Source organism: Condylura cristata, unplaced genomic scaffold, assembly GCF_000260355.1.
Source record: "Condylura cristata isolate star-nosed mole 26May11 unplaced genomic scaffold, ConCri1.0 scaffold00036, whole genome shotgun sequence".
Lineage (NCBI taxonomy): Eukaryota > Metazoa > Chordata > Mammalia > Eulipotyphla > Talpidae > Condylura > Condylura cristata.
The window spans coordinates 9,384,875-9,409,545 of record NW_004567137.1 but is presented as its reverse complement, the minus strand read 5'-3'; the positions used below and the strand labels follow the sequence as shown (position 1 = coordinate 9,409,545).

The following is a 24,671-nucleotide window of genomic DNA, read 5'->3' as shown; positions in this document are numbered from 1 at the left end:
CTTGTAAACTTACTAGTAAACTTTAATAATTTTATTAGTTTAATAAGATTATTAGTTTGATAAACTTATTAGTAAACTTATCAGTAAATCTGCAGTAGGAAAGAAGTTCAGAAGGAAATAATGACTTCACATAGATTCATAGAACTGTCATAATTGAGGGACATTTATTTTTCTATCACAGAAGTTCCATGAATCTATCTGAAATAATACTTGCCTTCAGACATTAATATTATAAGCCGTAACAAAGTTTCATATTACCCAAGGAATTACTTCATTTGGGAAAGACTATCTTGAAAATAATTGTTTATGTTTATTCATTACATTTTTCTGACCAACATTTATTTCTAATCAATCAAGTAATTTTTGCTTCCTTTTATGTTTTTTCCCCTAGGAAAATTCCTATTCTTTTTCATATCATTAAGGAGTTACCTAAAGCAGTCAGTCCTTTCAGTTACATAAAAAATGGCACATTGTTGGAAAGGAGATCTAAATCCCAATGAATCACATGAACAGCATGACTATCAAGAATTTCACTCTGCAAATCAACTCCTTTTTCCTAGCCAAATCAGTCTTGGTTTTGAACAACTAGCACATGAGGTCAGTAGTACAATTCCATTTTATAAGAATGAAACTGAAGAAAACATCTTTTTTGTGTCCAGATCGCCAAGACAGGACTCAAAAGGACATTCACTAGGTGAAATACACCAAACAGCTACGAATGAATTCACTTCAATAAGCCCAGAAGTCTCCTGTCACCAAATTAGGAAAACACCTGTAATTGGTTTTAGGCCTTCTGTGCTACCAAATACCCAAAGCATGAATAAAGAAAGCTGTTGGAGAAATCCCACAGGAAGGCGTCACAGTGCTGAAGATTACAGATTCAACCTTTTAGCTCCATCATCCATTAGTTTGAAAAAAATTATCTCACAGAGAGAACAGGAAAATGAAAATCATAACTACCATATAGGATTTGAAAGTAGCATTCCTTCTATATATCCACCCTTCTCTGTTGACTTCATGCCAAAAGAAGACAAGACAAGTAGTGGAAGGAAAAACACAGTGGAATCTTCTGTGATGTGCTCTAAAGGTTCTCTGTTACCCAGGACATGGGAAAGCATAGAGCCATATAATGCAGAGGTATGTGTCATATGTCAACCTGAAAATATGAATCTTATAAAACATTTAATAATGTGTTCAAGTAATTTGGTAATGAGGATATTTAACCCGAAACAGGGAAATGTACTAATGCCACTTTTAGTAAAAATAGCTTTTTACAAATTACAAGTTTCTGATTCTATAATTTCTTCCAAAGAAATTGAACTGAAATTTGTACATTTTTTAAAGAAGGTGATTTTAAAATTATATCTTTTTATTTATTCCTAAGTAGCAAAGTTCTCAAAGTCAAGTACTTTAGAAAAAGTCCTTGGCAACATCTAAATTCATCTTTAAATTAAATCTTAAAATTAATTATGACCCCTCTGATCATAATTATAATATTTTAACATTACAGTATTTATAGTTTGATAAAAATATAGAGAGGTTTAGCTGATGCAGCTATCTATTCTTACTGTTATGTACATACAAAAAAACAGTTAATTACATTTATCTTTTGAGCACACTTTCATGATTTAAATCAATTTATAAATCAATTTATATCTCTATTAAAAAGAAAATGTTCTTTTTTCCAGAGAATACTAAATTATACTGTTGGCAGCCAACTTTCACTGGGATTATTCCAAGAGTAAGAAATTAATTAATCATTGTGTTATTTATCCCAATGATATCTTAGTTTACCAAATCTTTCAGTAACACAGACCTTTCTGGTATAAAATTTGAATATTTCTCTGCTTACTCTGAGTCTAGACAAAAGTGAAACCAGAAGTAAACAGAAAGATGAATAAGTTATTGCAACCACAATTTACTGGGTGAGACAAAATCATTCATCATTTATTCATAACTATTTATCATATCTTTAAAATATACATGATACATCAGGCATAATGGATACCAAAAAAGACTAAACATGACACCTAATTTCAGAAAAACTATATCACTCAAATGAACTAGCAATGAATGGCAGCACAGGAAAAAATAGATAGTAAAAGTACACTGGAGAAAAAGCAGCTAATTCTCTCGGCTGCACTTGCATAGAGGGTGATGCCTAAAACAGCTGAATTATAAGTCAAACAGTTTTAGTCACCTACTCCCAATCCTGACAGTAAAACAAATACCAAACTTCCCCTACCAATGGAAATAATTTCAGGCAGTAAAACAGTGAGTACAGAACTCTGGGCCTTGAGTGAAAAGAAACTGGTCCTTGATCAATTGGTTTCTTCCTGAGGGCACCTTCTGATTGCTAGGCAGGCCAGAGCAGCCCAGCTTGAGCAGAGGTATCACAAAATGGAAGAGCTAGAGCCTACAATTAGTGTAGAGAAGAAGCTGTAATTTGAAGGACAGAGTACCAAAGAAGCTATGTACTAAGTAAGGTCAGAAATCTACAGGAGATTTACTGCAGATTTTTAACCAAGTAAGTGTGTTTACTACACACAAATAGAAGTTACGCAATATAGAAGTTCTTTCATAGCTAGAGAAGACAGTGAGCTGGTTATCTCAGGCATTCACCTAAAGAGTCCACAGAGCTGTTTTTTAAAAGTAAGGGGAAAAAAATGCTCTAAAGTAAATGCTACACCTACCAGATAAATGTGGCCTAAGAAAACATAATATATCAAGTGGCAATACCAAAATGACTTTAATTACCTGCTAGACAGTAACTATAAAAATAGACAGTAAGATCGTGTGTCATCTACAATATCCACTATGCAATAAATGCACAGATGTACAAAGAAGCAGGAAACTTTTTCCAAATCAAAGAAAATAAGCCAGTCAATAGAAACTCTGGAATCATGGAATTAACAGGTAAAGACTTGAAGATGGTTTATTCAAGTAGATAAAGGAAATGATGAAAAAATTAGTAGAACAATGAAAGATTTCCAGAGGAAATTAGAAACTATAAAAAGCATAAATGAAAATTTTAGCACTGGGAAAAAATATCTACAATGAAAAAAATAGCTGGGTATACTTAAAATCAATAAAATAAAAGGTATATGGGAAATACTTGAGGGAAAAATTCAATGTTATATAAAAATGAACTATGATGTAAGAAAATAAATTTAAATTAAAAATAAGATTTGTAATTTTTAAAAAGGGTATAAAAGGTGATCAGGGACTCAAAAACTTATGAGACAAAGAGCCTAATCTATGGACTATGGACAATTTTTGAAATGCTAGCAGGACTGGCATGGAATCTGTACAGTGCTTTTGGTAGGATGGCCATGTAAATAATGCTAATTCTTCCAACCCATGAGCAGGGGATATTTTCCCATTTCTTTGTGTCTTCTATTTCTTTTAATAGTGTTATAATTTTCTTTGTATAGGGTCCTTCACCTGTTCTGTTAGGTTTATTTCCAAGGATTTGATTTTTTTCTAGTTCAATTATAAAAGAGATGGTTTTCTTCATTTAGTCTTCTTTAGATTGATTGCATATAAGAAGGCCACTGATTTTCTGTGTGCGGATTATGTATCCTGCTCCTTTACTAAATGGGCTAATTATTTTGACTAGTGTTTTCTGTGGAGTTTTTGGAGTTCTCTATGTATATTATCATATAAAACAGTGATAGTTTTATTTCTTCTTTCTCTGTTTGGGTTCTTTGTATGTCTTTCTCTCAGCTTATTGCTCTAGAAAGGACTTCCAGTTTTATATTGTCAAACAATGGTGAGAGTGGACATTCTCATCTTGTTCCTGATCTTAAAGGAAAAGCATTCAGCTTTTCATCATTGAGAATAATATTGGCTATGGGTTTGTCTTATTTGGCTTTTTTTTTTAAAGATTTATTTATTCATACATAATTGGGGTACAGGCCAGAGATGTGGAGGGTGAGAGGATTCACCAGAGCCAGAGCGGGGAGCAGAACAGGCAGATCCACGAAGTACACTGCTGAGGGGAGCGGCGGGCAGGTCAGGAGAGGTCTGCCACGCCATGTGGATCTCCTCCCAGGCAGGCGGGGATCGAACTCATGTGGAAGTGGTTTTAGTTTCTTAGTGCTGTGCTTTAACCCACTGCACCACCAGGGAGGGCCCTTATTTGGCTTTTATCATGTTAAAGTATATTCCTTTTTTCTGAAGAATTTTGAGGACATTCATTACAAATGGATATTGAACTCTGTCAAATGCTTTCTCAACATCTATTGATACAATCATACGGTTTTTAGTTTTTTTGTTGTTGATGTTTTGGATTACATTAATTGATTTTTGCATACTGCACTATCTTTGTGCCTCTGGAATAAATCTCACGGGACTGTGATGTATTATCCTTTTGATATATTATTGGATTCTTTTGCCAAGGGTTTTATTGTAGATTGTTGCATTGATGCTAATTAGGGAGAATGACCTGTAGTTTTCTTTTCTGTGTTGTCTTTGGCTTTAGTATTAGTGTAATGTTAGCTTCATAGAACGTATTTGGTAGTATTTCTTCCTCAAATTTTGTAAAAAGTTTGAGTAGGACAGGTACTAGTTCATTTCTGAATGTTTGGTAGAATTTATTTCTGAAGCGGTCTAGTCTTGGGCTTTTGTTTTGGGGGAGGGTTTGATTAATGTTACAGTTTCACTGCTTGTAATTGGCTTGTTTAGGTGTTCTATTTCTTCTTTATCTAGCTTTCGATGACTGTATCATTCTAGAAATTTGTCCATCTTCCAAATTGTTGAACTTGTTTGTATACAAATGTTTATAGTAATCTGATTATTTTTTTGATTACTTGCTTTTCTTTCCTTTTTTTTTTTTTAAAGATTGATTTATTTATTCATACAGAACTGGGTACAGGCCAGAGATGCAGAGGGTGAGAGGATTCACCAGGGACAGAGTGGGGAGCAGAACAGGCAGATCGAGGAAGTACACTGCTAAGGGAAGCAGCGGGCGGGCCAGGAGAGGTCTGCCACGCCATGTGGTCACCGGGGCAGACGGGAATTGAACTCATGCGGAAGTGGCTTTAGCTTCTTAGTGCTGTGCTTTAACCTGCTGCGCCACCAGGGAGGGCCTGATTACTTTCTTTTTTAAAAAAAAGATTTATTATGCATACAGAACTTGGGTACAGGCCAGAGATGCAGGTGTGGTAAGAGAATTCACCAGAGTGGGGAGCAGAACAGGCAGACTGATGAAGTACACAGCTGAGGGGAGCAGCAGGCAAGAGAGGAGAGGTCTGTCGTACCATGTGGATCACCTCCAGGGCCAGGGTTCAAACTCACAATGAAGCAGCTGTGGCTAGCTTACAGTGCTACGTCCTAACCCATTGTGCCACCAGGGAAGGACTATTCTTTTGATACCTACTGAGTTGTAATTCCTCCTCTTTTGTTTAAGATCCTATTAATTTCTGTTTACTCCAGTTTTTATTCATGAGCTGGCTAGAGGTTTGTCAATTTTATTTTTTTTTTAAACAGCTTTTGTATTCGTGATCACCTGATTTTTAAAAAAATTCTATTTAATTTATTTCTGCTTTTATTTTTATTAATTCCTTTTTCTACTAGTTGTTGATTTTGTTGTTATTCTTTTTCTAGCTCTTTGAGATGGGAGATTACGTTGTTTCTTTGTGTTCTCTCTTCTTTCTTGATGCGAGTCTGTATTCTTATATACTTTCCACTTATTACTGCTTTTGTTGTGACCCGTACATTCTGGAAAGTGGTGTCCTCCTTGTCTTTGACTCAAAGTATTTTTCAATTTCTTGTTTGATCACCTCTTTAATCCAATGGTCTTCCAGTACTGTGTTTTCAATGGCCATGAAGTGAGAGGATTGTTTGTTTTCTTTTCATGGTTTATTTCTAGTTTGATGCCTTTATGATCAGAAAGGATAGTTGGAATGATTTTGACCTTAACGTAACTTTTGATTTTTTGTCTTGTTGCCCAGTTTGTAATTGATTTTGGAAAATGATTTTGGTGTACTTGAAAAAACAAATGTGTACTTGGATTTTTACGATACAGTGTCCTACAGATGTATGTTAAACCCATGAGGAAGGACCTATATTTCTATAGTTACTGAGTATATGCTTCAAAATGTAAGAGGATATATACAGATGACCATATAAACAAATGATAAGAGAAAATACCTAACATGCACACAAGAAATACCAAAGTGCTTTTAGCTACGAGGAAAATGATACCATCTGGAATCTAGGGGGGAATGAAGAATAGTACAAATGGTATGGATATTTGTAAATAAGTAATACTGTTTCATCATAAATATTTTTTGAAAGACAGCTGATTGCTTAAAGCAAAAGCAGCACTTATCATGAGATTTCCTGTATATATAATATGACAAAAGAAAAAAGAAAACATTACTTTGCAATTGTAAACTCTTATATTTTTAAATGCAGTGGGGCAGTATCAACTTTACATAAAGTGTAATACATTAAGGATGCATAGCTTAAAGTTAATATAACCATTGAAAAATACAAAGAAGGAAAAAGAAAAAAGTAAACAGAAATAAAATGAAATCAAACCAAAAAGGGTAGGGAAGTAGAACTAAAACAACAAAATGAAACATACAAATGTGAATAATCTTAAATCAAATAAATATATCAAATATACACTAAATTTTTCAAGTAAAAGGAAAAATGACATAAAGTGAAGTCTTTACTATCTGTGACAGACAAACTTAGGAAACAAAGACATAGTAAGTTGAAAGTACAAGAAAAAAGACCTAATATTCAATTGGCACAATTACAGTTGATGAGATTAATTATTCATAAATATACATATATTGTTAAAGAAAGTATTGTTACAAAAAGAGAAAGGATCACATACATAAAAATGTAAGTGAGGGGGAAGATATAATAAACTTAAATATGTATGTACCTAGCAACAGCTTCAAAATACATACAGCAAAAAATATATATATATATATATATATATATATTTTAAAGTTAACTGCACTACTACCCTGACAGGATTCTTTCTGTAGAAATGAATCACATATCCATAAAAATATTTGTATGTAAAACTTAAAAACTTCCTTATCAAATACCTAAAACTTAAAAACATCAATAGGAAGATGAAACAAACTGGTATATTCATGACTTAGATTACTACTAAATTTCAAGAATAAATGAACTAACAAAATGTGAAAACATAAACTTTTAAATATCCTTTAAGATAGAAAACATAAACTTTTAAATATCCTTTAAGACCAACACTTGCACCTAATCTACAGGGATAGGAATCTGATTAACAGTAATAATACAGGTTCTCACAGTTATACAGGGTAACAAGGAAGAGATGTGGGGGCCAATTCTGAAGAGACAGACATGCTCTGTATCTTGATTGTGGTATTAATATAACAGTTGACAGACATTTTTCACAACTGAATTATGTTTTTTTCTATAAATATTCATTAAACATTTAAAAAGTAGAATGAAAATTTTAGAACTGTATTCTTCTTTACTCCATACCAAACTATATTAATGTAATTGTTTTTATTTTAAAGTTTATAGGGTGTTCCATTCAACTAGTCGAAGTACCTCAAGGCAGTAGTAAGAGTCTGGTCTCCTTCTGTGACAATGTAAAAAAGTGAGTGTTACTATTTCATTAAACTTTGCTATTTCTGCATCTAAATAAACAGGCCTATTTTAATGACAAGAGCTGGTTAATTTTACACATAAAATATTAAATATCTTTGAAAATAGCAAAAACAAATTTATGACAATATATTCATAATCAGCTTCTAGTGTTATTTTGCTTCTATAATGAAATTAAACTTTTTTTTCTCTCAGAAATGTGTTTAAATTTTGCATGGTTCATTATTTCAGACCTGGCCTTGCTATTTCTTAGTAGTTTAATTTTCAGTGAATTGTGTCATTTAATAACAAAACAGAGTCCAATGGCTCTGTTCAAAATCATCACAGACTTATCCTTTCTATGTGGGATATACTATTCAGAAATATGATTGAGATCAAAACTGATTTCTAGGGGATATTATAAAAAGCATTACTTGGGCTCTCCCTGGTGGTGCAACAGGATAAAGCACAGCACTGCAAGCAAGCCACAGCTGCTTCAGTGCAAGTTTGATCCCCAGCCCTAGAGGAGACCCACATGGTGTGGCAGACCTCTCCTGACTGCTGACTGCTCCCCTCAGCAGTGTACTTAATAAATCTGCCTATTCTTCTCCCCACTCTGTCGCTAGTGTATCCTCTCACTGCACCTCTAGCTTGTACCCCAGTTCTGTATACAGACATAAATAAATCTTTAAAAAGCATTACTTATCCCCATTTTTATAATCTAAAAATGAATTTATAAAGTACATGCTTTTTTTAAAAAGTCCAATTTCTCATTAGCAAGAAAAATTTATACAAAGCCATTTCTTCTACTGATGAAGTTACTCAGTCATTAATTAAGAAATTAATGACCCATAATTTTTTGATTTTTCCCATTTTTGTCTTATTTTAAATATAATAAATATATATTTAAATAAGCACTGCCTTATTTATCAGCTGTAGCAGCCTACTAACCACAATCATTTGGGATTAAAGGTTTGAATTATTAATTTAAAGACTACATGAATGCCTCATAAATTGACCATGTATAAAAAATTCAAAGACAGAACAAACAAAAAAACAAGGCCCCTGCCCTAAAAATTTATATCTATATTGGAAGAACTGAAGAACACATGAAAATATGGAACAAATCATATTAAATCCATGAAAAAATTCAGTATATAGTTTCTTAACTCCTATTCACAGAAGAAAATTTTAAATGCACTTTAAATTCCTAAACTAAGAGCTCTAAAAATATCAGTATTATTTTATTCAAGAGTAAAACAGTAAAAAATTGATAAGCATTGCAAGGAACTTGATGCGTTAAACCTAAGATGTGGTGATTTCCACTCTTTAAGGATGATAATTAGCCTACCAAACACCACTCAGCACAACTCCACTGAGAAAGCACTTCATATTGCTACTTACATAGCTCTTTTGAAAAACTATTATTTTTAGGTGAAATGGTCTTGTAAAGATAAGCAGTGTCATGAAAAATAGTATGCAATGGTTTGTCAGTGGTCATGGTATATTTTTTTAAACTCTAAAATAGATTTTTTCTTAATGGTTTCATTCAAAGCAACTGCGAGAAATAAAATAATCAATAAAAACTTTTAAGTGGTAAAACAAAGGCATGAGTTATATTCAAACACTTGTCTTCACTTTCAATTTTGCTACTAACAAACATTTATAAAATTAATAAATTTATATATGTATACTTTGTGCATAAGTACACTATTTACTTATCAACAAGTATTTCCAAAAACCCACTAAGTGCTAGCCACTGTCCAAGATTATTAAAAAAAAAAAGATAAAATTGAATTTGACAGCCAAGGCTAGAAAGTAGTGACAGAATACTTTAGGTATTCAATCTCACCTTTTCCCCTATTATTGAAATTACCATGACTAAATGTCATTAGCAATTCTGCAGTATACTCTGTAAAGAGGCTCTCCAGTTGGATTTGGTTTCTTGTTTTAATGTACACTTTAATTCACATTTTCCAAATAGGTCATAATTTTGTAAAAAATATAATAAAATGTCATAACATATGAAAGAAGATTTTGTTCCACACTAGATGGTCAGCGAAGTTATGTGAAAGAACAAGTCATGAGTTTACACTTTATATGTAATTTCCTAAAATGGTAGAAACTCAAATCATGCATGCTCTTAGTAGTATATTATTATATGGCAAATGCCAAATTGCAAGGTACCTCAATTCAGAAATGAAGTCTAGACCTTTGTTATATGGTATCACAAGGGAGCGTGCCCCCATATCTTTATCTGGAGTTGTAGTTTTTAAATTGCAGTTCTGAAGCAGCAGTAGAGGAAAGTTACCTCGGAAATTGCTAGCAATCTAACTTAGGTGACCAGCCATAGATCTATTGAGTTAGAAACTATAGGAATGGGGTCCAGATTTAAAAAAAAAAAAAAAAGTGACTCTGTTGCCTGCGATTCCCTTTGAGTGAATGTACACTTGTGCTTTTGTCAGGCCCTTTAACGAGGAGCTATTTCCAAAGAATTTATGGGTGTAGATAGAAATGACTGACTTAAATGACTTTGGTACTAACTTTAATGTTCACAAAGAATTAAAGGGAATGCCAAGTACGTGACATGTACTCATACAATACACAAAATCTATATATTTCAGAAGAGCATGACACAGTTTAATGCCTCCCTAATTAATATAAAAATATTTCATATTCATATTCAAAAGCTTTTAAAGTATCTAGTTGCAAATAATACATTTTACATGTGAGCATAAAACATGGACATATGGATTGAACTATAGTATATGACAACATTGTGATACATATGTATACTGATTTATACTCTACAAAAGTGTTTTATATGCCTTTCCTCCTATAAGCTTCACAATAAATGCATAGATGTTATGTATCCTCTGTTTGTAACCAAAGAAGCTGGTCACTGAACTTGCCTCTAATCATAAAGCTACTAGTGGAAGAGACAGGATTCAAACTCAAGCTCCTGAGTCCAAAGATAAACCGTTTTGCAATTCTCTGACTCATGGAAGGAATCGCCCATAACATATAAATGACTTCGAGGCTTGATACATTATGTGAAATGTAAACATTTATGATGAGTAAAAAAATAAATAAATAAAGCAAATGGACAGTTAGGAATGTACCAATACTAAGCATGTACTAATTTCATGTGAGAATTTTTACCAAAATCCTTCCATCAAGATGAAATTTTCCTCTTAAGAAAGTGAAAAGCAAGAGAAAACCAAGGGCAGGTTTCAAGTTTCAGAAGCAAAGTCACTGAAGTATTTTCTGAGTGAATTCTTATTTCTAATAAAGACAATGTGTTTTTAATTGCTTCCAAAGTGGTGTTTCTGCAGAGCCTAAGGAAAAGTCCTTTAAATTGTTTTTGGTATAATTGTAATTTTTACAAATCTACCCCAACTAACAGCACTGCACCACAATTCAACTGTTTTTAAATCAAATAGATTAAAACTCTGCATGACGTTTCTTCTGACCTTGTCCTAAGTATTTTTGTTACATGTATTTTTCAGAGTAAGAGAAACATACCATGCAACCGACATTAAAACCAATTCGGGGAAGATCTGGAGCACTATTACAGCATTTCCACATCAGCTCTTCTCTAATACTAAGCTTAATGTAAATATTTTCACTGATAATTCAACACAAGTACTTCATTTTATGCCACAAGGTAAGCAACCTTACAAATAAATACAAATCTACATGAACTTGGTGTCAAACTAAAATTTAGGAGGCCATTAGAATGGTACAGTGTTTTGTAGCATCCAAGAATTACATTTTACGGCACAGATTCAGGACGAAATGTAATGTGCTCCCAGGTGGAATAATGTTGGGTTTTATGGAGAGAAAAGGTTAAGTATTAAAAGAAAAAACTGATTCTATCCTAGAGCAAAAAGTCCATAGTCACCAGCCTAATCAAGGTAATCTCTGAGCCACTGCTGGCCAGTGGTTTCTTAAACAATTGCTTTTGGCCTAATCTAAAGCTCTCTGGTTCAGTTCAAACAAGACAGGTAAGGCAGTTCTCTATAATGGCTGTTCAGCCCCATTTTTAAAAACAGCTCCACAAACATCATCTTTCCATAGTGAAGTATGTTGAATAGTCTTAAGTCCTTAAACTGAAATCATGAATATAAGTATTATTAGCAAGTATGTTTGCCTTTAAGCAAAATAAGAGAAAAGCTGCTGTGAATCTTGTTTGAGATTTGTTTAGCTATTGTTTTCAAAAGCTCTTCTCATAGCTCACCTCAGGATAGGTTTCCTATTATAAAACGCTTAGCAGAGGTCTCTTTGGTGGCACAAGGGGTTAAGTTTCAGCACTATGAAGCTATCCTGCAGCCACTGAAGCATGAGTTTGATCCCTGGCCAGGGAGCTGACCCGCAAGGCACAGCAGCAGACCTCTCCTGTCTCACCTGCTTTTCCCCTCAGCAGTGTATTCAGCTCTTCACTCTGTCTCTGTGAATCCTCTTACCCCCATACTTTTGGCTTACACCCCAGTTCTTACATGAATACACAAATCTTAAAAAAAAAAAGTAACAGCACATAAAACAAATTATTAAAATCTTAAAAATGGCATTTTTAAAGGCTGTAAGTGAAAATAGCTATTCCATTTATTAGAAGAAATGCCTTCATTTCAGTATAAATTGTGAGTTGGAATAAGCACTGATACTATTTCCAAAATAAGAACTAATGTTACCTTGCGCTGCCTAGTAGATGCTAGCAGATACATAGCAGATATAATGAAGTGGAGTCTCTGGGAAGGATCATAGATTCTTAATTCTCTAAAGTTTTCAGATCTATTTAAAGTTGTGTATAACCTTATTTCACTATCATAGTAAGCTATTTTGCAAAAAATAGCTTTTTTATTTGATGCTAAATAAGTTCTGCATGTCAACTTTGCTTCTTGACACATAATGATCCAATAAAATGTCTTTCAGTAACCAACATTATTATTGCTATTTTGCTTTTTCTTACTCACTTCAAGGCTCCAAATTAGTACAGATGACCACAAACATTTTGAATATCAGTTAGGACTATTTGGTTTGAGACTAATACAAACCAATTCCTGCTGACTTACACAGAAAAAAAAAAAAAAAAAAAACAGAAGAGATTGCTCACAAAACTCAAGAATGGGAATTCAGCGAATATTCTGGAAGGTACTAACAACATGAAGGAGTAAGCAGTCCAAAATTCCTACATACCTCTCACCTCATCCCTGTCCAAAATTCCTACATACCTCTCACCTCATCCCTCTGTGTAACTGCTTCTCATGTTTCTCTTGCTTTCTGCTGATTCATTTCCCTTGCTTTTTCAGAATGGCATTCGGATAGTTATCAATAAAAAGTTTACTTTCTCTATTGGACTGAACATCAAATATCTAAAAGCACGATGCTGATTATACAGTGACAATCAATGTTATTGTACTATTATAAAATCATAAAAATGACCTATGGTCCGCATTAAAATGTTTTGTTACTGGAGAACAGGGATTAATGATGACTAGAAAGTCCACTTATTTTCTTCCAGTAAACATTACTTAATTTCCAAGATCTCTTTCTGGATCTTCTTTTGAATTTGACACATTAGAGATGATGATTCTTGACTTTTTTATTTATTATTTATTTTTTTAAGATTTATTTATTTATGGATACAGAACTGAGTACAGGCCAGAGGTGCAGGGACAGTGAGAGGATTCACCACACACAGGGCAGGTAGCAGAACAGGCAGATAGACGAAGTACACTGCTGAGAGGAGCAGCGGGCAGGTCAGGAGAGGTCTGCCACGCCAGATGGTCACCTCCGGGGCAGGCGGGGATCGAACTCATGCGGAAGTGGCTTTAGCTTCTTAGTGTAGTGCTTTAACCCGCTGTGCCACCAGGGAGGGCCAATTCTTGACTTTTATGAGAAGTTTCAGTGAAGTAACTGATTCACTGTGTTCAGAGATGTAGAGTGGTAAAGATGATGTTTGTTCTCAAATTTATTAAAAGTATTTATAAGGAGGAGGGTGGAAAACAACTGATTTACAGCAGGGAATAAGAAAAAAGAAATTGAGGAAGATAAAGGACAAAATCCTGTAAATATACAGAGTAACTCATGACACTATTGGGAGGAAAAAGTTGGGAGAGGTGTTTAATTTCAAAAGAAATATGAAAAATTACATTGGTTTTAGTATGCTACCAGATAGACATCCTGCCTCCTTTCTGTAAGATACAAGGGAACTTCCTTACAAGGAAGTTAGTAGATTAAGTAGTCTCTTTAGTCAAGTAAAAAAGTTTAGATAAAATTTCAAATGTTTTCAATTTAACATAATCTTTATGTCAAAACTGAACCCCTTCACTACATGTACTAGTAACAGAGATGTACTCTAAAGAATAAAAATCGAAAGAATTTAAATCCAGAAAATTAAACAGAATTAATGAAATTGAGATCATAGGAGGAAATTGGTGACAGGTTTTCATCCAAAAAGAACTCATGTCTCCTCACAGTGAGGAAATGTAATCTACCTAGGGAAGGTGTTTTAAACAAGAAATTTTCTCTCTGCAATCTTCAGCTATCATTTAAAGGAGAATGATTCCCAGGTTTTTACTGTCAACTCCAAATCTGCTTTATGGTCCAGGTCTTTAATTCAACTATCTTCAAGGTTAAGAAGATGCATCATTGTAATTGTCTTTCAGGAGGCAATCTGTGACTTGGGTAGTGGTTGGAATAGAAATCAGTCTGCAAAGATTAAAGAGAAACTGAGAACTGTCTATAGAATTCACCTATTTTTTAAAACATAACAATGAATTCAAGCAAATACATACAAATTTTCAAATTAATATGGCAACATTGCAGATATTTTCTACACTTGAAGTCTCATTTTCTTTTCTCTGACCAAGATACTGAATGACTATTGTTTTAGTAAGAAAAAAATAGTTATCATTTTTGTGAAGAAAATTGGCAATTATATATTAAGGAATAGAATGGGTAACGGGAAATTTTACTGTAATATTCCACAAAAACAGCATTTGCAAGGAAAGGGAAAATATCTTTAGATTGGGAGATAATGAGTATTTATTTTAACTACTGAAATTGAACCCCACATAGAAAAATCACATTTTAAGATGTAAGATTCAGTAAAGAACAGGGATACTTACATCTCAAAAAGTGAAATGAGAGACAATGGGTAATAACTCTATTTGAGTGTAGAATAGTATAATTAAAGAATCTTAAATGGGTAAGAATCTTAAATAGCCTTTTCAATACAGTAGGCAATATGATCAACAGATTGAGGATTTTATGGAATGAGAGACTGTAATAAAGTGGAGAGATGGTTACATCAGCTGCAAAGCTAAAGATACAGGTACATAACCCACTTTCTAAAAGTCACCAAACTTCTGGGTTATGATGTAAACGACACAAATTTGTGTCTTTTTAAAGATAGGCTTTAAGGGTAATACAATAACTTGAGGTTCAGACTTATGGAAACTGAATAATAAAACAGCCAAAGAGTAACATGAAGCAGGTAGTAAGAGACAACAAATTAAAGCTCAGGTGATGGGAAATACCTAGAAATTGGAACAGAATTTTTTCATGTGAAGTGAAAAGATGACTACTGAAATATGAATTCATACACGCTCCATATAGCACAGGGATGGCAGTCCTGGAAATGGAGAGTCAAATTGTTCATAAGTGACCCGGCGTTTTTGGAGAGCTATTCCTGCCGTGGTATACTAAAGACACGTTCCCCTAAAGAGAATTTAGTTAAAAGAAACTGAGAGATGATAGCATGAGCTGTCACAAGCCTTATTTAAACAAGTGGACAGAATCAGAGAATGGCGGGCTCTCAAAATCCTATCCATACAATTTGGCCCAACAAACTGAGAAAAGGAGCTAAGCTAGATAAAAAAACTTTAGATCCTTACTAGTGATTGTCTCATAATTTCCTGGAAGGGGAAGGACTAGGGCACCACATACACAATAAGAATGTAGGCCCTCCCTGGTGGCGCAGCGGGTTAAAGCACTGCACTGAGAATCTGAAGCCACTTCCGCATGAGTTCGATTCCCGCCTGCCGCCTGCCCTGGAGGAGACCACATGGCGAGCCAGACCTCTCCTGGCCCGCCCACTGCTTCCCTCAGCAGTGTACTTCGTAGATCTGCCTGTTCTGCTCCCCACTCTGTCTCTAGTGAAGCGTCTCACCGCCCCTGAGCCTCTGGCCTATACCCCAGTTCTGTATGCACAAATAAATAAATCTTTAAAAAAAAAAAAAAAAAGAATGTAACCTGTTGCTGCATGTGCAGGCATAGCTCAGCCCAGCACAAGCTCTGACACTGCTCCTGCCTGCTTCTTCTCATGGACTGACCATTTATAAACCTCAGCCTAACACCCCTGGAGGAAGTGCATGACGAATTTCCCCTTTCATATTACATTGGATTTGTTATTATTTATTTGCAAACTATATGGCTCATAAAGGGTTAACATTCCAAATATAAAGACTCATACAACTTAACAGCAATAGAACTAGCTATTTAAAAATTGGGCAGAACTAAATAGACATTTTTTTCCAAAGACACACAAAGAAATGCAAATCAAAACCACATTTCCCACCAGTGAAAGTGCCTGCTATCCAAAAGTAGAAATAACAAGTATTGACAATGATATGGAGAAAAACAGTACCCTTGTGCAATATTGGTGGGAATAAATTGATGCAACACAGATCTTCTTTCTAACACTGGTTCCTGTTCATGCACAGGCCTCTAATAAAGCTTTGCCTGGTTCTCCAGAAATTCTCTGGTAAATTATTCCGCCTTAAGGGTCCCTGGACTTAATCATTTAGGGGAGTCTCTAACAGTTTTCAGTCATTATAGTCAAGATTTTGCATGTTGCCATATTTCTTTAATTCGTTGTCAGTCAATATTTGCAAGCATCAGTATGTTTTAGATACTCTCTGCCACACCAAAGCATTTTTACAATTCTGAATGCCCTGATGATCTTTACATTTATTTCTCCAACAATTCTTCAATAATTTCATCTACCATTAAATCTACATCTTTAATCCAGCATGATACTCTTCCCTTTTACAGTATCACTTTTTATCACACAGATAGTATTAAAAATATCTAACTAAAAACAAAAATGCTTGACAGTAAAAGAAGTCATAGCAAATAGCAAAATAAACACACAACTGCAGCTGAATGCAACTCAGACTAATGCAACAACAAACTGCAGAAAGCAGTTCAACTTCTTACTAAGGGTCACCAGCCCATCCTGTTGAATTTGCTTTCAGAGACTACAGGAAATTACTAAGGAATATAGTAATTACTAAGGAAACATTTCATATACAAATATAATTCTAACAAGTCACCGTGGTTCAGGTAACTACTAAATAGTATCCACAAGGGAAATGATGGAAAATATGTGGATATGAGAAATCAGAGACTTTATCCAATAGTATGCTTTACCGTCAGGTCCCACGGAAAGTTGAGAACACACATGTCCATTAAGATTTTTATAACATTATCCAAGATAGAACCTTGAATGATTCTACTTAGGAAAGGAAAAAACAATCAATTGTAGAGTTTTAGAATTAGATTTAGAATTTAGATTTAGAAATAATGCACAAGCTTTGGGATCTGATAGATTTAGGTTAGACTCTGGGCTTGCAATTTCATTCACTGTGCAAATTGTATAAATTCTGAAAGTCAGTCAGTTTATCTACAGAACATGATATATACCTCTATTGTAGCTATGATAAACAAAATACAGCCTGTAAATCAGTTAATAATTAGTAAAATAGTAGGTACTATTAATTTTAATACTAATATATATTCCAATTAGGAATTTCAACTGCATAACTTTTGTTTCTACCATGATACCTTAACCTAGTGGGATAGATGCACAATCAGTACTTAAACAAACAGATAAATAGATAATTAAGAATGATATATTCATAATTTTAGAGTTCTCTATTCTGTTCTACTATCCATATGTCTGTTTTTTGAAGACTTTATTATAACCTTGTAGCAAAACTTGAAATTGAAAGTGTGATACTTCAACTCCGATTTTCCTTCTCAAGAATGATTTAGCTACTCAGTCTTTCTGGTTCATAACAGATTCTTCATATTTATGTAAAAAGAGACAATGGAATTTTTAAAGGGATTACATTGAATCAATCTATATATTTCTTTGATAGCATAGAGTTTAACAATGTGTAAATTTTTAATCATTATTATGGAATTTCTTTGCATTTACTTGTGTCTGTTTCAATTTCTATCACCAATATGTTACAGTTTTCAGTGCACAGGTCCTTCATTTATTTGGTTATATTTATTTCAAGCTACTTTTTATTCTTTTTAAAGTAATTAATGGGAATATTTACTTAATTTATCTGATAATTCATTTTAATATTCACTGAACAATTTTTGTATATTGATTTTATATCCTGAAACATCAATTAATTAGATCAAAGTTATGTTTGGTTTTGCTTTTGTTGTGGAATCTACTGTTCTCTACATATAATATCATGTTACCAGCAAATAAGATAGTTTTATATCATCTTGTTCAATTTGGATGCCTCATTTTTTTTTAAAGACTGATTTATTTATGCATACAGAACTGGGGTATAGACCAGAGGTCCAGTGTTGGTGAGAGGATCCACCAGAGACAGAGTGGGAAGCAGGATAGGCCGACTGACGAAGTACACTGCTGAGGGGAGCAGCGGGCGGGTCAGGAGAGGTCTGCCACACCATGTGGATCACCTCCAGGGCAGGCAGGGATCAAACTCATGCTGAAGGGGCTTTAGCTTCTTAGTGCTGTGCTTTAACCCGCTGCGTCACCAGGGAGGGCCTAATTGATCTAGCTGGTACTTCCAGCACTGTGTTGAATAAAAGTAATGTATCGTTGTGTTGTTCCTGATTTTTTATCTTTTAACTTTTCACATCTGAACAGAACGCCATATTGTTATATATGGCTCTTATTATGTTGAGTTTTAGCCCACAAATACCTATTTTGTTTAGTGTTTTTACCATAAGTGCACTTTGTTTATTAGTGTTTTTATCATAAGTAGAAGTTGAATTTTGTCAAATATTTTTTCTGCATCCATCGATTGATTTGAGGATACTAAATCATCTATATATCCTACAGTAAACCCCACTGAATAATGGTCTATGCTTCTTTTAATATATTATTGAATTAAGTTTGTTAGTTTTTTTTTTTTTTGAAGAAATGAATTCATCCGAGTTATTAGCTAGCCTGTACTTTTCATCTCTTATGGTGTCTCACTTTGTTATCAAGATAATACTGGCTTCATGTGATGAATTTAAAGCTGAAGAAATTCAAAGCAAACCTCCCCTGATGTGTAAGCTTGGTGCATGGACCAAGTTATTGAGTTGAGGGGAATCAAGACCCAAAAGATTAAAGAAAAAAATTACCTATAATTTAAGTAAGAATTTAAATAGATGGTTTGGTTTGATACAGAAAGTGAACTACAATCAGGAATGGGAATAAATTTTCACCTGAATGACCCATCTGTATGGCAGGACAAACATCTAATTATCAAGTACCTGCCCTTTTATAATCATGGGAATTACCCCTACTCTTCTTTGAAGGGCCAGACCCTATTTCATTCCTTATCTCTGTACAGAATATAAACTGAAATTGCCCAATTTTTCTCACAGGCACACATATTTTGGCTTTAGCATGTACAGATTCATTTTTTTCTCCTGTTAATATGGTTCTTTAAACAAAAGCTATAGGGTGGAAGGAATATTGTCTTTCCTCCCCTAAAAATTATTCTTTCCTTTTCTACTTTATAAAAAGTTTTGAAAGGTATTAATTTTTCTGAGTATTTGATCTTAAGGCTCTTATTTAATGGGAAGTTTTTGATTACTACAATTATTCAATGTCCTTATTAATTTTTTCCAATATTCTACTTTTCAGATTTCAATATTGCTTGGTTGAATATCCATTATCCATTCCTCTTGTGTTGTCCAATTTCTTGGTGCTTAATTGTTCACAGCACTCTATTATGATCCTTTGTATTTCCATAGTATCAGCTGAAATATCCTTCTAAATGAATATTTTCCTTTTTTTGATAAGTAGAGATAAAGGTTTCTCAATTTTGTTTGTAATCTGGCATCTGTTATTTCCTTTCTTCTACTAAATTGGGGGTTTCTTTGTTTTTTTTTCACTAGTTCCTTAAAGTGTGGAGTTAGGGTGTTTACCTGAGATTTTCTTGTTTTTTGATGTTGCCTTCATCATCATAATTTTTTAATACTTCAAAATATATAAAATGCATTGGACTATATTATATATGTATATATATATATATATATATATATACACACACACACACACACATATATATATATATATTATAGTTTATTTCTACATCATTTTGTGCATTTTTTTCATCTCAGTTGTACTCCCCATGGGCTTCCCATCACCAAATTACCCTGTGCCATCACCATATGGACTATATATTTTTAAATGTTAGAGTCACACCAGATTCCTAAAGGAGATAGATCTTGTAATAAAATACTATATTGTGGAAACTGTGTGAAGAAGTAAAATGATATATGTCCAAGTAAATCAATTAAATGGTAGTGAGGCCTATATTATTTCCAGTTCTTCATGACAAAACATGAATATAACCATATCCTAAACAGTAGAATTGTCTAAATATCACTGCATGAATCCAAATTACGTATATTTAAGTAATATGTGTTAATAGAAAATTAACTTATTGAAAATATTTATTCCAGTTAATTGAGAATCTTTTTGTCATAATGGTACCCTTAGATGGGTAGAAGTCTCATTTATGCTGAAAATGCAAAGAATAACTCTGGAAACCTTTTCTGGCTGTGATTTTAGCATCTCCATAGCCCCAACTCTTAACTACAGAATAATTTTTATATACTGCTATAGTGGACCAAAGATTTAACATGAAGACTGTAATCTATAGTCCTACAATATTACATGAACATTGAAGTGATAAAAATGCAAATAATAGTTTTCAAAAATATCTATAATTCTAACCAGACTAATAAAATGAAATGCATCTCATTTTAATGTCTCTTGATGAAGTTACACAATGTAGCATAATTTTGAATTTTGTATAATTCTTTGTGCTTTGAAACATTTTCTTAGTCAATATGTGATAATTTCTTATTTACATTTTCTTACTCATTTTTGTGTTTAGCTAATTATCCTGTCAAAGACCTAATTTCGGAAATTCTGCACTTTTGTACAAATGACCAATTATCCCCCAAAGATCATCTTCTCAGTGTATGTGGCTGTGAAGAGTTTTTACAGAAGTAAGTATTCTTTAAGGTAAATTTGATGATTGTTCTAACTCATGTCAAACAATGCGTCTTTCTTTTTTTTCTTCATGCAGACTTTGTACAAATACCACATTCTTACAACTAATAAAATTAAGTAAATTTTACCTTTTAAAGGTAAATTTGAAATTTTATGAGACGTAGTAGTAGTCTTAGTCATGGTCTTATTGTATAACTTGTATAGACATAGCAACATGTATTTATTAAGTGATCTGTGGATAGGGTAATGACCATCTCAATTTGCCCAAGAAGGGAATTCCCAGAACATGAGACTCAATTTCAAAAGGAAGCAAACCCTACACAAACCAAGTCACCTTATCTGTAATAAAAATTACAAGGACTGAGCACAGTTTAAATAATTCTTATATAGTAAGAGGATTTTTGATTTGGTACATTAGTATGTTGATTAAATACTGATTCTGACTTTTAAAAGTCACAAAGGGTTTGAGTATGAACATAAAACCTTTTTCATAATGAGTGCATTTTAAGATACCTACTTCAATTCTTTATTTAGTCAACTCATTCAAATAATTTTAACAGCCTGTCTCATGTATGTCAACTGCAAATACTATTTTGACAGAGTATTCCTCCTCCTTAGTGCATCATAACTAAACTATTTGGTCTGAAATTCCTTCAAGACCAGTCTTGAAAACCTAATACAACTTTAAGAAAGGAAATATTTTTCTGATGACATTACATAGCTATTCAAAACATTAAAGTAAAAAAGACTAAAGTGGTCAATAAAGTAAACTTTCACTTATATTTCAGTTTTGGGCTTCTACAAGATTCTAAACATTGATGACTATCTCATGAAATTAAAATTGAATTCTCTTTGACATACCCATTTTTATGCTCATTAGAAATGTTCTTAAAAATGTCTTGTGAGTTATTTGTTGAATTTAACATTATTACTATGAGTAAGTCAAGTCTTAAGACTGTGCAATGTTATCTGAGTGAGTTTTAAGACTGATTATTTTTCTGTGTTCCCAAACACAAAATAAATATTTAAGTGAAATAACATATGTAGCATTGTTCTCTCCTCACAGATATGCCCCTTTTCCCTTGTCTATTTCATCTCAATACAATGACTAGACTGCTACCTTTTTATCAACACATGACTTTAACAAGATTTCCAAAGATCAAGAAGATATATTTGAGTTAATATCATCATATATTGACTATGAAATAAAACTCACATTGCCAATGTACAGGGTTCCAAATAAGCTTTTGGATTTTGACTGATGTCCAAATATTAGATATCTATAAAAAGAAACTGCAACACATATTTGCATTCAATATTGCCACTAGGAAATATCTTGCAAAAAGCAAAGTGTTGATGATAGAGAAATTCGGCAAAGCATAATATGGGAAAAATATTATAATGGACCTTGACTCAATTACTGTTGCAAGGGGAGAAATTATCCTTAACTATATAGCTTAACTGTTACTGCTAAAAAAATGTAATACATATTATTTTACTCTTTAATTTTCAATATATACATGGTGATTTATTTCTATTAAACATTCATTTACCTGGAGTCCACTAATATAGGAAAGTTGTCAAGTATTAATATAAATTAATTATACTCGTTTTTTCTTTAATGGGAATGGGAGACTATGTACATACCATGGATTTGTTTAGTATTGAAGATGAACAGCTCACCTGCACTGATATGATTTAACTAGCCAAATTTTCATTACATCTAAAGAAATATTTATTTTATTTAGCATTTTTAATGTGTTCCAGTATAACTCTAAAAAATATGTCCTTAAATATTTGAAAATCTGGGCCCTTCCTGGTGGCACTGCACTAAGAAGCTTAAGCCACTTCCGCATGAGCTTGATTCCCGCCTTCCCCGGAGGTGACCACATGGCAAGGCAGACCTCTCCTGACCCGCCCGCTGCTACCCTCAGCAGTGTACTTCCTCAATCTGCCTGTTCTGTGCCCCACTCTGTCTCTGTGAATCCTCTCACCCTCCGCATCTCTGGCCTGTACCCAGTTCTGTATGAATAAATAAATCTTTAAACATGCGGGAGTATCTTTTTAAATCTTTAAACCCGCTGCGCCACCAGGGAGGGCCGACAGTCACGTTTTAACTGTTACTTTTTTTTTTTTAAGATTTATTTATTTATGCATACAGAGCTGGTGTACAGGCCAGAGGTGCAGGGATAGTGAGAGGATTCACCAGAGACAGAGTGGGGAGCAGAACAGGCAGACTGAGAAAGTGCACTGCTGATGGCTGCAGTGGACATGTCAGGAGAGGTCTGCTGCACCATGTGAGTCACCACCAGGGCAGGGATTGAACTCATGCTAAAGAGGCTTTAGCTTTTCAGTGCTGTGCTTTAACCCACTGTGCCACCGGGGAGGCCACTTAACTGCTACACTTTAACTCCAATTTGCTTATTGCATATTGGACAGATTTGCAAGTCTGTTGATTAATATATCAAAGAAACAAATAGCCCTTGTTTTACAGATAGGATATTCCAAGGTTTGTTGAAGGTCATATAACTTGGAAACTAGTAGAGTGAAGCCTGATTTAAAATTTGATTTAATAAACTGCACAGCCCTGGCTCTTAAACATATAATAATATCTCAAAAGCTCTTGAGTGGGATAATGAAAACAGCTAATGACTATGCAGAAGCAAAGAGTAGAAAATATATACAGTTTTGCAGGTGTCTTCACGCAAGGATTGTAGACGTAACAGCTCAATTCAAAACCTGTTGAGTGTCATACATGTGCATGGTGTTTGCTTAAGCACAAGCATTGAAAGATACTTCACATATAATCCTCCTTCCCTCCTGTGCCTAAGGAAGTCATAACACCATGTCAATGGCTATTACAATGTTGTACTACTATAAGGGCAGAATTAATATTATTATATACCAAGAGACTATAGATCAGAGAGAAGAGAGGAATTAATGGTAGGAATAAGGAATTGGTATAACAAAAAGTCAACAGATCAAATAATTTTTAAAGGCTAAATAATAAGAAAAGAAACTAGTTTCATGTGACAAAATATACATAGCCTAAAGATATATGAAATGAACTTATATCTTGTTTTTTAAGATAATTAGCATGAAAAAAATTCAACAATGTGAGCAACAATTCCCTAAACAAGAAATTATTGAAAGAGTTAACTGATATTTTGCCTATCAAATTATTAAGACATTTATGATGAAGTTCAGTGGGAAAATGGAGCATATCCAAACAGCTGCTAGAAATACACATTGAGATAGTACTGTTAAAGGGAATTTCTTCAAAATGGTGTCAAAAAAACTACAGAAATGTGTCAAAAAAACTACAGAAATGTGTCAAAAACACACATTTCAGCAATTCTGCTTCTATATATACATATATATATACATGTGTGTTTATGTATATGCATATACATATACACATGAATATATATATATTCATTAATTCCTAGTAAACAAATAGATCATGAATGTAACTTATAATATAGCACAAAATGTATACATTATTAAAAACATACCTTCACAAAAACATGCATCATAGTTTAATGGTGAAGATGTTTTCAAACTACATCTTAAGGCATTAATTTTGTTCAGATTAGTGTATTTCAAATCTATTTTAAAATGAAACTTAAAATTGTTCTTTTGGAAGAACAAATGAAATCATATATATTAAAATAAGAGTATTATTTGAAATACTGAAACACTGAAAAAGAGCTACAATGCAGATGATATATATTCATTTCTCTTTTTTAATTTATAAAACGTTTGCAATAAACACGACCTT

The 24,671-nt window shown here is 33.4% G+C and overlaps 1 protein-coding gene across 2 annotated transcripts in view; it reads left to right on the top strand.

Annotated features, from left to right (window-relative positions):
* The first annotated feature begins 397 nt into the window (after window positions 1-397).
* PIK3C2G (phosphatidylinositol-4-phosphate 3-kinase, catalytic subunit type 2 gamma) overlaps window positions 398-24,671 on the top strand; it is a 268,466-nt gene continuing 244,192 nt past the window's right edge. For both annotated transcript variants that reach the window (XM_004693237.2, XM_012732811.1), the window contains exons 1-4: window positions 398-1,137; window positions 7,530-7,612; window positions 11,109-11,266; window positions 20,772-20,886. In XM_004693237.2, the coding sequence (XP_004693294.2) occupies window positions 463-1,137; window positions 7,530-7,612; window positions 11,109-11,266; window positions 20,772-20,886 (1,031 nt within the window). In that variant the 5' untranslated portion in view covers window positions 398-462. The remainder of the gene's footprint in view (window positions 1,138-7,529; window positions 7,613-11,108; window positions 11,267-20,771; window positions 20,887-24,671) is intronic.